General features: G+C 40.2%; 1 protein-coding gene across 1 annotated transcript in view; it reads right to left on the reverse strand.

Moving 5' to 3' along the window:
* Positions 1-14,784, reverse strand: part of GTF3C3 (general transcription factor IIIC subunit 3) — a 51,495-nt gene that overhangs the window by 10,046 nt on the left and 26,665 nt on the right. Inside the window, exons 10-15 of the mRNA XM_055122833.1 lie at positions 13,374-13,545; positions 8,195-8,397; positions 7,770-7,871; positions 4,693-4,828; positions 2,471-2,708; positions 1,586-1,776 (exon numbers count right to left, since the gene is read on the reverse strand). Of these exons, the coding sequence (XP_054978808.1) occupies positions 1,586-1,776; positions 2,471-2,708; positions 4,693-4,828; positions 7,770-7,871; positions 8,195-8,397; positions 13,374-13,545 (1,042 nt within the window). The remainder of the gene's footprint in view (positions 1-1,585; positions 1,777-2,470; positions 2,709-4,692; positions 4,829-7,769; positions 7,872-8,194; positions 8,398-13,373; positions 13,546-14,784) is intronic.

Here is a 14,784-nt window from a genome sequence, read left to right on the forward strand (position 1 = left end):
CTGTGCTATCTCTCCAGCCCCAGCACACATAAACTTTAATATCTGATGTTCAATATTACTGGCTAAACAGTTATAAAACATCAACTATACAAAAAATAAAAGTATCAAATAGCCAAAATCAGATTATTTATAAGAAGTGAACTTGGCAATATCAGCTAGGTAATAGATGTCTTATTTTACATTTAAAGATTTGATTAGATAATTGTCTACTTATTTGCTTTTGATTCCTTATTACAAATATTTCCTATATATTATTAATGAATTGACTCTGACTTTAATTAGGATTTGTAAGCATGATATATATATTTTTTTATTTATTTATTTTTTTTGCTTTTTGGGTCACACTGGTGATGCACAGGGGTTATTCCTGGCTTTGCACTCAGGAATTACTCCTGGCGGTGCTTGGGGTACCATATGGTATGCTGGAAATCAAACCCAGGTTGGCTGTATGCAAGGCAAAAGCCCTACCCGCTGTACTATCACTCCAGCCCCAAGCATGGTATAAGTTTTAATATAAAGATTTGTCTCCTAAAGGAATGACTATCATCAAATTTTAAATTTTTTAATGTACAATAGAAATAGAAAGGCAAAGTATCCATAATAAAAATTATTTTAAAAAGCAGTTTTAAGCAGAAAGAATTGACATTTTAAATGAACTGTAACGCTTTGAAATTGTAAGTCTTTAAAAACCAAAGTTTTGCCAAGAACAGTAAAATATTTTTTTTTTTTGTTTTTTTTTTTTGCTTTTTTTGGGTCACACCCAGCGATGCTCAGGGGTTATTCCTGGCTTTGCACTCAGGAATTACTCCTGGCGGTGCTTGGGGGACCATATGGGATGCCGGGGATCGAACCCGGGTCGGCCGCGTGCAAGGCAAACGCCCTACCCGCTGTGCTATCGCTCCGGCCCCAAGAACAGTAAAATATTAATGTTGTCACCATTGCCATTAATATAGCTATTTACTACATCTTCGCTGGAGCAATAGCACAGCGGGTAGGGCGTTTGCCTTGCACGCGGCCGACCCGGGTTCGAATCCCAGCATCCCATATGGTCCCCCGAGCCAGGAGTAATTCCTGAGTGAATGAACCAGGAGTAACCCCTGTGCATCGCCGGGTGTGACCCAAAAAAACCAAAAAAAAAAAAACAACAAAAAAAAACTATTTACTACGTCTTCCAGGTACTATTTTATGTACTTTTTATTAACTCATCTAATTTCCCCATTAATCTAAAAGGTACTTATGATCATTATCTTCGTTTCCAAAATAAACTATATCAGAGAAAGGTAAACTCACTTGGGCATGTCTGAACTATTTAAATCCAGGCAGTTCCTATGCTGCAGACCAGATTCCTAAACATCATACTGCTCATGTTTTGTTTTTTTTTTTTTTTTTTGCTTTTTTGGGTCATACCCGGTGATGCTCAGGAGTTACTTCTGGCTTTGCACTCAGGAATCACTCAGGGGACATATGGGATGCTGGGAATCGAACCCGGGTCGGCCGCGTGCAAGGCAAATGCCCTACCTGCTGTGCTATCACTCCAGCCCCCATACTGCTCATGTGTAACAAAGTCAGATGCCAGGGTACTTACCAAGTGCATGCTTAAAACTACCAGACACAAACGCATTGTGCCCATTTAAGACACACAGGGCATGATTCTCTGGGTTTTTCAGCATTAAACGTAGACAGAAGCGATGATGTCGTACTTCTTGGGAATGCATGGTGACTTGATTGAAAATATTCCAGAGTTGGGGTTTATTGACATTTTCCATTACCATTACCCTAGAATTGCAGGAAGGTGGTGTGAATGAAAAGTAATGTAAACAAAGATAATCTGATGTCTAAGAATTAACCCATTCAGTGCTGTCTTACCAACAGTGAAACACACCATTCCCCAAATAAGGAAAGGCAGATGGACTGATGGTGTAAAACCACTACACAATGAAAGATTTTCCCCAGAAAACACTGCTTAGGTTGTTATATCTACATCTTGTTTCTGCTTTACAACAAAACCAAAAACCAAAAATCAGAACCAAGTGGTTTAAGTTTCTAGCTTGTTGGTGGTATAGTGCTTAGCATGGCTGCCTTTCAAGTGGCTTAAGGCTGCCTTTTCAAGTGGGAAAAAGTTTCCCCTTTTCCTGCCTGCCCACTACAATACAATGAATACCAAATAACAGCTGATAATAATGTGTTCTAGGTTTTGTTAAAAGATTTTTTTATATAATAGTTCATTTAACTCACAATAACCCCATCAAGTAGTAACATAATAATGTCCATTTTACAAATATGGAAACTGAGACACAGAGGGTAAAGATAAGAAAGTGCATTTTCTCATAGCCTGTATCTGAGAATTGTGAATGAAGTAATAATGCACTAGGAAGCAACAGGGGGGCTACAATAAAGGTTTATTTAATCTTGAAAAAAGAGGCCAAGACAGTAAATATACATACTAAAGAACCTAATGAAAATAAGTTACCTGATATAGGTGTATGCCTTTCTAAAATTTTTGTCCAGAATTGCAGCAGAGAGACCAAAGTATTCTAGTTCTCTGCGTTTTTGCCTGTCGTCATAAAATGAATAATATTCCAATGAAGAATCCACAAGTAACTCAGCTTCCTGAAATCGGGATAGGTCACATAATGTGTATATTGCCTTCAACAGAAGGTTCCACCAATCATCTTTTGTCAAAACACTTGTGAGTACAGCAAATATGGCTAAAATGAGACCAATAAAAATCAGTCAGGGCTCTGAGTTTCCTGAAAAAGTAGTATTAGAATTTTTTTAAATTCAATTTTTAAAATTTCCTTTTTCTTTTCACATGTTCAATTTTAGGGTTAACTTAGGAACTGATTCTATGGTTCTGAATTGCCCAACATTCTTTTGACAATATCAAGAAATGGCAGGTGCTTGTTTATAATCCTTCCATCACCTTTCTTCTGCTTCTCTTGTCTAGTTATCTATGGTTCCAGGTAATTCTCATGTTTGATTTCATTTGTTTTTTCTTTAAGAAATTTGTTCTCGGGGCTGGAGCGATAGCACAGCGGGTAGGGCAGCCGACCCGGGTTCGAATCCCAGCATCCCATATGGTCCCCTGAGCACCGCCAGGGGTAATTCCTGAGTGCATGAGCCAGGAATGACCCCTGTGCATTCCCGGGTGTGACCCAAAAAGGAAAAAAAAAAAAAAAAAGAAAGAAATTTGTTCTCTAAGAAACCCAGTTACCTCATTTTTTCAGTGCTGTATAGGAAGACACATGATGCTCCAGGGCAGAATTTTTAAAACTGAGGTTAGACGCAAGATTCTACACATGAAAGCATTCAAACACGTGCTCAGCAAAGACCTTGAAGCTCATACTTTTGCGAGTAAGATTGTCCATGATCATTTTATAAGCTTAAGTTTCTTTTCTCAAATTCAGTTTCTTTTTTAAACAATATTCTCTCCGTTATTTGTTTGTAAGAAGTTCCTTTTTTATAACCCTTGAAAAACTGTCAAAAACTACAACAAGTTTTTATGGTCTCTGTTTGATCCAACAAATCTTTGGTAATCAGTCCTAAATAACTAGTCAAACATCTGGATCAAGAAGCTTGCTACAGGATTTTTAATAGAAGTAACTACATGTAACAATAAGGGAATTACTAAAAATTTATAGAACTGGGGCTAGAGAGATAATATAGGGATTAAGGTGTTTGCTTTGTATGCAGCCAACCAGGGGTTGACTTCTGGCACTGCATATGGTTCCCCAAGCACAGTCAGGAGTGATCACTAAGTGATCAGGAGTAAGGTCTGAACACTGAGGAGTGTGGCACAAGATCCTCCCTTCCCTCCTAATTATGAAAATGCTCTCTAATGGAATATTATACATTCCTTTCATATATCAGCTACAAAGAGCAACATGAGAAAATGTAAACAAAAAAGAGCACAAAATGCATAATGAGAACTTGCTCATTCTATCTTGGTATGCCAGTATATTGTGCTCACCACCACAAGGAAATGAAACAATATCAAAACCCTGATTCTAAGAAGAAAAAAAATAACAATGAACTTGAAATGAGGAAAAACAATGCAAAAATAGGCAGGAACATATATAGAAAAATATAGGACTTAAGGAAATACAGTTTAAAAATGCAAGATGGGAGGCCCAAGCCATTGGGATGAAGCCACCTCTTCTCCCGTGTTTCCCTTCTCCATCTATTCCTTCCTTCTCGTTTCTTTACTTTCTTCTTCATGCATCCATCTCTTCCCCACCCCCATCAAATGAATAATTATATTTAATTGTACTTAAAAAGGTCTATTTTTAATTAGATTATGTCTTTCGGGTTGGAGTGACAGTACAGCAGTACAGTGGGTAGAGCGTTTGCCTTGCATACGGCTGACCCGGGTTCAATCCCCAGCATCCCATATGGTCCCTAAGCAATGCCAGCAGTAATTCTTGAGTGTAGAGCCAGAAGTAAACCCTGAGCATCGCTGGGCATGACCCCAAAAGCCTAAATAAATAAATAAATAAATAAATAAATAATAAATAAATAAATAAATAAATAAAGATTATTATGTCAGCTGTTATCTTAAGAGTCTTTTGATTTGTAGTACCAAGGATTGAACCCAGAGTCACACACATACCAGGCATGCGTTCTACCACTAAGTAATATCAAGCATCTCTTTAGATTCAGCTAGTGTTTATACTATAAAGTGGAAGTAAATACCTTTTGCATCACAATTAGCTGCCTCTTGGTCATTATTGTCTGATATTTTGTCTCTTGACACTTTAACAAGGTAAAGATGTCTTTCTCCAGATTTGGAACTTGATATCAAACAAACTTGGGCTCTATTCATTGCCACCTGAATTAGAGATATAGTTTGAGTCTTTTTTAATCACATATTTTCTAAAAGAAAATCCATAGGTCAGGTTAGTACAGGTTTATCTGAAATCTCTTTTTTCTTAATGAATCACCATGAGATACAGACTTAAAAACTTTTGTGATTGTTTCAGTCATACAATGATCAAGTAGCCATCCTTCCATCACCAATGTCTCCAGTATCCCTCCCGCCACCCCATCCCATTCCCCGCCTCCCCCGCTCCCCGCCCCAACCCTTGCTGTGGCAGGTACATTCCCTTTTATTCTCTCTCTCCTTTTGGGTGTTAGGATTTGCAATACAGGTACTAAGTGGCCAATGATGTTTGGTCCATAATCTACTTTCAGCACACATGTCCCATCCCAAGGGAGCGCTCCAAGTATCATTTACTTAGTGGTCCCTACTCTATTCCAGTTGCCTTTTCCTCCAGCATGTGAGGCCAGCTTCTAAGTTGTGGACCTCCTGGCCCTTATCTTTACTATCCTTGGGTGTTAGCCTCCCATTATGTTACTTTATATTCCACAAACGAGTGCAGTCACCCTATGTCTGTCCCTCTCTTTCTGATTCATTTCACTTAGCATGATACTCTCCATGTCGATCCACTTATATGCAAATTTCATGATTTCATCTTTTCTAACAGCTGCCTAGTATTCCATTGTGTAGATGTATCAAAGTTTTTTAACCAGACATCGGGCACTCGTGTTTTTTACCAGATTCTGGCTATTGTAAATAGTACTGCAATAAACATACAAGTGTTTATTGCATAGAAATGACATCTGAAATCTCTTTTATGAAGGACAAACAAACCCAAATTACTGTCTATACCTAAAAGTAGCATGGACAGACTTACTTTTTTCCTAGCAAAAGAAGTTGTGCCACAATACTCTAAATTTCATAGGGAAACAGGAAATTCGTACTGACATACAACAAATCAAAAAGTACGTAAATAAGTACTTCCCTGAAAAAACACTTAGAATGAGTATCATATTTGAAAATCACCATCACAAAGAGAAAAATTTTGGCACAAAGAATGATCTAGAGGACCAGTAACTCATAATACCACAAATCTCACTTTCCTAATATCTACTAAAAAAGATTTCATGTCGCTTTTGGACCCGGCGGTGGAAGGAGCATGATGGAGGGGCCCGAGGGAGCGCCCTCGGACTCCAAGCAGCCCACTGAACTAATTCCGGCATGGGACCAGAGACCCCACGGCGTGCTGAAGCTGTGGGACCCGGGCATCCCCCAATTCTTTTAACCTGTCTCTCTCTCAACTCCTCCCTCCTGAGCACAGCGCAGGGGCCGCGGTTTTCCTGAGCGCAAAACGGAGACGCCGATCCAGCCAAAACAGGAAAACAGGACGTGAGCGCGCTTGCGGGAGTCCCCAGGGGGCGGGGGCGGCGACCCCCGCCCACCGCAGTTAGATACTTAAACCCACCTCCCCCACGTGTGCTTCCTTTTGGACCCGGCTGTGGAAGGAGCATGATGGAGGGGCCCGAGGGAGCGCCCTCGGACTCCAAGCAGCCCACTGAACTAATTCCGGCATGGGACCAGAGACCCCACGGCGTGCTGAAGCTGTGGGACCCGGGCATCCCCCAATTCTTTTAACCTGTCTCTCTCTCAACTCCTCCCTCCTGAGCACAGCACAGGGGCCGCGGTTTTCCTGAGCGCAAAACGGAGACGCCGAGCCTCTCTCTAGGTTTCTCCATCTTATGAGCACCATAAAAGGGTAAAAGTTTGTAGTGATGTTATTTCTGGTTGTACTTTCCCTGGACTTTATACAGAAACCCAAAACCGCGCGCGGCCGCGCGACTTAATGTCATCTTAGTATGAGCAATATGTAATGGTTCCTTTCTAATGGGGCGGACTTTTGTGGGAAATCCTAATAGTAAGTCTGTTGCTGAAATATTGAAGGCAATCAAAGTGGTAGCCATCTCACTAGACTGAACTAAGCTATATCCCCACGCCGGCTGAGAAGAAATTTTCTTCTTTCTCGGGAAGAAACGCGGTGTGTCATCAACTACAGTGTGATGTCCATTAAGCAAACAGACCTGGTGGCGTGGGAATGGGATATAAGGGGAAAAATTATGTACAAGGAACAGCGGGACGCTGGTGGAATCTCGAGCCGGAGCCGATACCAGCGCAAGACCTTCGGTTCCAGAGACTGCTTGCAGATACTCTACAAGTTTATCAACTAAGCCAGAGCCCCACGCCTGCTGATGACGGGAAACAACCATCCTTTTCGGTTTTCTTTTCCCTTGTCAGGCAGCGTGGCGATTACTAAAACAGGCGTGAACTCGGTGGCGCGGGGCAAGGGGGAAAAAGAAAAACTATGTAACAAACAGCGGGACTTAATATCTCTATATTCTTAGCAATGGAGAACTATCAAATGCCTCCTTGGCAATAGGACTGCTTTTCTTTTTTGGGGGAAACCCCAACAACGGTAGTGAGTTGTGTGTTGAAACATGGAATGTAATCGAAATAAGGCGTAAACGAAGTGAAACATATCATGTGCAAGGGTTGGGACTGGGGAGGTGGGAGGGGGCGGCAGGTATACTGGGGGGGTTGGTGATGGAAGATGGGCACTGGTGAAGTGAAGGGTGTTTGAGAACTGTATAACCGACATAATCCTGAGAACTATGTAACCCTCCACATGGTGATTCAATAAAATTTAAAAAAAAAAAAAAAAAGATTTCATGTCACTTAGTCTACATCCAGTTTATATTTTCAGGGAACTTTCAATTATATACTACTACTCTCTAAGTTTTTCATCTTTATCTGAAGTTTAAACTTTTAGAAATTTTGAGTTTTAAGAGTAAAACAGTTGTAAATTATAAACTTATTATAAGCTGAGTTGAAATCAATGTTATAACATTAAACATTTCAAAAGTTAACAAGACTAATATAATGGAAAAGCATCACCCACCTTTAAAAGCATGGCTAACATGGTAAGTAAGGCATCCACATAACCATGCATTTTGCCTTGGGAATACAGTAGAGTAGAGCGATGAAGCAGTAACTTCAATTCCTAAATAAGCACACAACCATGAGCAAAGCACATTCCTTTGCTGTTAATTGTTCTGTTTTCTTACACAAGTTTTTTTTTTTAAATCAAAACCATAAAAACATTTACTCTATAATTTCTCACAATAATTAAGACCTATGATATTAGATACTATAATTTCTACTTACAATATCTAATGAATGGCTAAATTTTGATCCCTAAAATAACTGGTCGCAAACACTGCATTTAATATACTAACATAAAACTTTTTGATATAGCCACCCCTAATTAAGGGAATTAAAATTTACCCACCAATAGATAACTTCCCTTTATGTTCCATGGCTTACCTGCTGTGCTGCATTGGCATCCTGTGCTAAAGTATCTGGATCATACATAGGCTCAAGAGCTTCCAGAGCTTTTTCAGGACGGCCCAGCTGCTGCTGAAGAGTGGAGAGTGAGATCCTTGCATCCAGGTGAAGGGGGGCCAGATCAACCACTTTGGCATAGCTTTCAGCGGCACGGTCCATATAGCCTAATGCCTTTAAACATTCTAAAATGATGTTAAAACAAACCATGAATAATTCCTACAAACTTGTAAGCTGGCTAATATTTTTCCTCCTTTTTAAGGAGTATTAAAACAGTATGTCTAGAATTTTGAGACAATTACCAATTAATTGCCCCAACTAACTTGGACTGGAGTGATAGCACAGCAAGTAGGGAGGGCGTTTGCCTTGTACGCAGCCGGCCCAGGTTCAATTTCTCTGTCTCTCTCGGAGAGCCTGGCAAGCTACCGAGAGTATCCCGCCTGCACAGCAGACCCTGGCAAGCTCCCCATGGCATATTCGATATGCCAAAAACACAAGACTCACTATGGAGATGTTACTGGTGCCCGCTCAAGCAAATCAATGAACAACAGGAGGACAGTGCTACAGTCAGTGCCTCAACTAAGTGCAAATTGTTACAAAGATATGGTCAGTATGTACAAACAAACTCTGCTTTTGTTTTTTGGGCCACACCCAGCAGTGGTCAGTGCTTACTCTTCGGTCTGTGTGCAGGGATTATCCTGGCAGGGCTCAGGGACCAAATGGGGTTGATACAGACTGAACTGGGTAGGACCGTGCAAGGCAAGTGCCCACTAGCATGGATTACCACTCCAGTCCTGTAAACTGGAGTTTTGATTTATTTACTTAGCATAATGCTTTGTATTTGTCATGATTAGCATTCTGAATCATTGTAACATTCAAATTACTTAATCTACTCTAGTAAATGATATCAGGCTAATGACCATATTAAAAATCCCTTTAACAGTTGGGATGAAGAAGGGACCACTAAACAAATGATTTCGGGAGGGATCACATGGGATGGGAGATATGTGCTGAGAGTAGACTAAGGACCAAACATGATGACCTTTTAGTATCTGTATTGCAAATCATAATGCCCAAAATTAGAGAGAAGAAGGATGGTACCTAACAGAGGCAGGGGCTGCGATGGGGTGCGGGGTGGTGGAGGGACACTGGGAACAATGGTAGTGGAAAATGTGCACTGGTGGAGGGATGGGTGCTCAATCGTTGTATGACTGAAATGTAATCATGAAAGTTTGTAACTCTTATCTTATGATAATCCAATAAAATTAATTTTTTAAAAAATCCCTTTAAAGGGGCTGGAGCTATAGCACAGCAGGTAGGGCGTTTGCCTTGCACACAGCTGACCTGGGTTCGATTCCCAGCATCCCATATGGTCCCCTGAGCACCGCCAGGGGTAATTCCTGAGTGCAGACCCAGGAGTGACCCCTATGCATCGCCAGGTGTGACCCAAAAAGAAAAAAAAAAAATCCCTTTAAAAACAATAAAATGTCTACATTTAAAAAAAAAAATCTGGATTTCTGTAAAACCCAGATTACTGGGTTCTTTTGAGAAATATGGATCTGGCAAAAGAGGGTCCCTACTCCCCTGTAGCAGCATCCTTCATAAAGCCCGCTAATTCTCACTTCCATAATCTTTCCATTTGTCTAATTTGACCTTTTTGTTAACTGCCAGACTCCTAAGTCAACTACTCAGTATCAACTACTTCCTCTCACCTTGCTCGCTCAATTATTTTCTTTGGATGTGTTCTCAGAAGTGAGATTATACTTCTATTCCAAAAACTATGCCAATTAATCACTAAATTCTGTCATCTGAACTATTGAAAACAGCACTTCTTCATCCTTCCTGATATACATACTAACCTATGTCCTCTTCATTCCTTTCCTTTTTCACTTAATTATCTCTTAAAAAAGTAACTCTGCCTCCAAAAGCACTGTCAAATCTTTTGATTGTAATCTTTAAATTAAACCTGGATAACAAGGGAAATTATGCACACCACAATGGCAGTTTTCATAATGTTTTACTTTTTACTTTAAGGGTATTTTGTTATTTTGATAAGCATCAACTTTAATAACTTTTCCTACACACTGATTTCAAAATTTCTTAATTATTTTGATTTATGATTCTAAGGCTTTATATTCCACTGATCTTCAGCAAGATGCTCAAAATGGAAACTATCAGAATCATAATTATAATGAAATAATATTTGTAATGTATCTGTTAGCATCAAGAGTTTAATTTCACAGTCTTACGAAGACAACTCTCTGCTCATGTATGGTTTTTCTGTTTGGGCTTTTTTTTTCTTTTTTTGGCAATACCTGTAATCAAACCCAGGGGCCTTGTAATGCAAGGTGACTGCTCTACCTATGAGCTATGCTAGCCCTCTGCTCATGTGCTCAGGTCTTTAAAACTAGCTAAAAAGGGTACTTGCCTTGCACATAGCTGACCCAGATTTGATCCCTGTCACTCCAAATGGTTTCCTGAGCCTCCTGAGGACAAAGCCAGGAGTAAGCTCTGAGCATGCCAGGTGAAACCCAAAACAAATAAGCATACCAAATATAACCTTCTATGACAGTATTACATTTTATTCATGTTCTTTCTTTCAAACAATTATAATCTTAATCATTGTTCTTATTTGTTTTATTGGGGGGGGCATACCCAGGGATATTCAGAGGTTACTCATAGCTCTGCACTCGAGAATAACTCCTAAGGGTAATTCAGTGCTCAGGGGAGGGACCATATGGGATTGAAATGGATTGGACAAGCACAAGGCAAGTGCCCTAGCCACTGTACTATCTCTCCAGCACCTTATGATTTTTTGTCTGGTTGGCTTTTTTTTGTTTCAAGGACATATCAGGACTTCCTCCTCATTATAAGTTCAGGGCTTAGGGGACTATATGTAGTGGTGGGAACAGAACCCCAGCCAGCTGCATGTGAGGCAAGCACCCTACCCACTGTACTTCAGCACCAATCTCTTTTTTTTTTTAATTGAATCACCATGAGATGCAATCACAAACATTTCATGATTGAGTTTCAATCATACGATGATGATACCCATCATCATCATGGGTATGATGACGATCATACCCATCCCTCCACCAGTAGGCATTTTGTACCACTGATGTCCCCAGTATTCCTCCCACTACTCACACCCCATCCCACCCCCTGCCTCTGTGTGGCAGGCACCTTCCCTCTTACTCTCTACTTTTGGGCATCATAGTTTCCAATACAGATACTGAGAGGCCATCATCTTTGGTCCTTTATTTATTTTCAGCACAAATCTCCCATCCCGAGTGATCCCTCCAAGCGTCAATGACTTAGTGATCCCTTCTCCATCCCAAATGCCTTCTTCCCCAGCTCATGAGGCAGGCTTCCAAACCGCGGAGCGATCCCCCTGGCCCTGTCTCTACTGTCCTTGGGCCAGCACCAATTTAATCATTAAATGTTCTCTTTGGTATCTCTGTAATATCTCCCCAAAATACCCCAAGCTTCTTTAGTTATATAAAAATTTCTGATGTAAGATTTTAAGATCACTTTTTTGCCATCATGTAGTAAGAAAAAAACAATCAAATTTTAAAACATCTGTGATAATGATTCAATAGAAAATTCTATTAAGACATTTTTGATTTTCATCTATTTCCTTAATTTTTTAAGTTTTTATTCTAAATGACTGATTTCACACTTGTGTTGATGTTGATACACTGAAATAAAATGACAGATAAAACACGATCTTTAATATCTTTGTGGATCAAAAAACATATTTTTTTCCTCAAAACAGCACAGTAAAATAAAATCTTCAAAACTCTTCAAATGACGTTATATACCAAGTATCTGATAATTACCATTTACCAAAGTCTGAGAAAAGACAGGTGAAAAAAGATATTTATGAAATTTTTAACAGGGACAGGGCCTTTTACTTTAGCACCATTATGTGAATCATTTCTCCAAAGCATTTGAGACTCAAATCACCTACTGGTGCATCAATTAAAAATAAGGACTCTATCATGCTAAGTGAAATGAGTTAGAAAGAGAGGGACAGACATAGAGGGACTGCACTCATTTGTGGAGTGGAGGGTAGCATCACATGAGGCTGACACCCAAGGACCGTAGATACAAGGGCCAGGGGGATTGCCCCATAGCTGGAAGACTACTTCATGAGCAGAGGGAAGAAGGCAGATGGAATAGAGAAGGGATCACTAAGAAAATGATGGCTGGAGGAACCAGTTGGGATGGGAGATGCATGCCAAAAGTAGATAATGGACCAAACATCATGACCTCTTAGTGTCTGTGTTGCAAGCTATAATGCCCAAAAGTAGAGAGAGAGTATGGGGAATACTGTCTGCCACAGAGGCAGGGGGAGGGTGGGAAAGGGGGTATACCCTGGATATTGGTGGTGAGGAATGTGCACTGGTGGAGGGATGGGTGTTTGATCATTGTGAGATTGTAACCCAACATGAAAGCTTGTAACTATCTCAGGCTGATTCAATAAAATTTTTAAAATTAAAAAAAAAAAAGGGACTCTTTAGGAGCTGGAGTGATAGCACAGTGGGTAGGGTGTTTGCCTTGCATGTGGCTGACCCGGGTTCGATTCCCAGCATCCCATATGGTCCCCCGAGCACCGTCAGGAGTAATCCCTGAGCATCGCCGGGTATGACCCAAAAAGCAAAAAAAAAAAGGGACTCTGAAAACTGCCCTGAAACCAGAAATACTTTCACTAAGTCATTAATATATTTCAAAAATGTATTCTTTGTTCAGGGGCTGGAGCGACAGCACAACGGTTTGGGTGTTCGCCTTTCACGTGGCCGACCAGTGTTCAATTCCTCCGCCCCTCTCAGAGAGCCCGGCAAGCTACCAAGAATATCTTGCTCGCATGGCAGAGCCTGGCAAGCTACCCATGTGTACTGGATATGCCAAAAACAGTAACAATAAGTCTTTCAATGAGAGACGTTACTGGTGCCCACTCGAACAAATCGATGAGCAAGATGACAGTGACAGTGATTCTTTGTTCAGATAACACTGGTTACAACTATAAATGTTCCTATATTTGAAGGGTGCAATATTGCCACATGACGCCTACCACCAAAGTCACAATATCCCCAACCTAAGTAGAAGAGTAGTATTTTATAATTATAAAACTTCTCTTTCCTACAAAAAAAAATATTACCTGCATGCCGAAGCCAAACTACTGCGAGGTTGTATCTTTCAGAGCAGACTAATGCACTAAGAAGAGGAAGTGCAGCATTATATTCACCAACATCCAGAAAAGCTTCAGCAACATCTAGATAGAGGTCTCCCATATCTTCAGGGTTCTGTTCCACCAGTGTGGTCAAGAGAGGCTAGACCCCAAAGTAGAAGCAGCAAAGTCAAACATTCATTACAAATTGCATATCTCTTTACATTTCCTAGAAAAATATGTTATCTGATACAAGACTTAATAAAGCCAGCTTTAAATAATCACTTTTTCCCCCTCCCCTCTAAATAATCACTTTTTTATTTGTTTCTATGTCTCTACTGAACTCATAGTTTCATCACTCACACATTCATTCATCATTTCTGAGGCCCTTTGAAAAGTAGGTACTGCAGGTGTTATAAGATCTAACCTGCTGTTCCGTCAGATGCTAGGGAGCAAACACCCTAGCATCAACACAAAGCAAACACCTGGCAGCACTGAACTCAGCGCCTTCCACATGCTCTGCTTGTGCTCTATCATTTGACTTACCTTCCTAACCCTCAAGGAGGACTTTTCTGGACACTTTAAAATTTTGTTATTACAGTTTTGGTAACAAGGATATAACAGTGTTAAAGTCACTGCACCGCACCACCACCAATCACCAATGTAGCTAAGACCCTCCACCATTACCATGTGTGTCTAGCAGGATCTTAAGTCTCCCTGCCCCCACCAAGCCTCCACTGCTTGGTAATCAGTTTTACAATCAAAAACTAAGAGTTTGTTATTGATCTATACTGTTTATTCCCTCTTCTGTCTATAGTCCACAAACAAGTGAGATCATCCAGTTTGTTCTCCTAACTACTTATTTCAGTTGATATCCAGTTCCATCCATACTGCAAATGGCATGAAACGGCATGACTGTATCTTAGTTGCTTAATATACATACCATTACACACACACACACACACACACACACACACACACACACACACACACACACACACACGTGTGTGTGTTATATAACCAGAGGGGTTATACAACTACAACTTCTATATCCATTCATCTTTCATTTGAAATTTGGGTTGCTTCCATAGCCTCGCATAGACACACATATATTTTCAAATTAATGTTTCAAATACCGAGAGACAGAGAGAGATTCCTTAAAGCAACAAGGGTGAAGTAGTCTCAAATACAAAGGAAATAACATTTAGATTTCTCAAGCAAAATTCTAAATGAAAGAAGAGAATGGGATGATATATTCCCTGTAATGAATAAAAAGAACCTGCAACAGGACTCCTCTACACTGCAGGTTATCACACAGATATGAGGGAGTGATAAAAACAGTCTATTTTAAATTGCAAATCCTTTGCCTCCCAATATTCTCTATTCTTCCAGTTTGATTTTC

The sequence above is a fragment of the Sorex araneus genome, chromosome X, assembly GCF_027595985.1.
Source record: "Sorex araneus isolate mSorAra2 chromosome X, mSorAra2.pri, whole genome shotgun sequence".
Taxonomy (NCBI): Eukaryota; Metazoa; Chordata; class Mammalia; order Eulipotyphla; family Soricidae; genus Sorex; species Sorex araneus.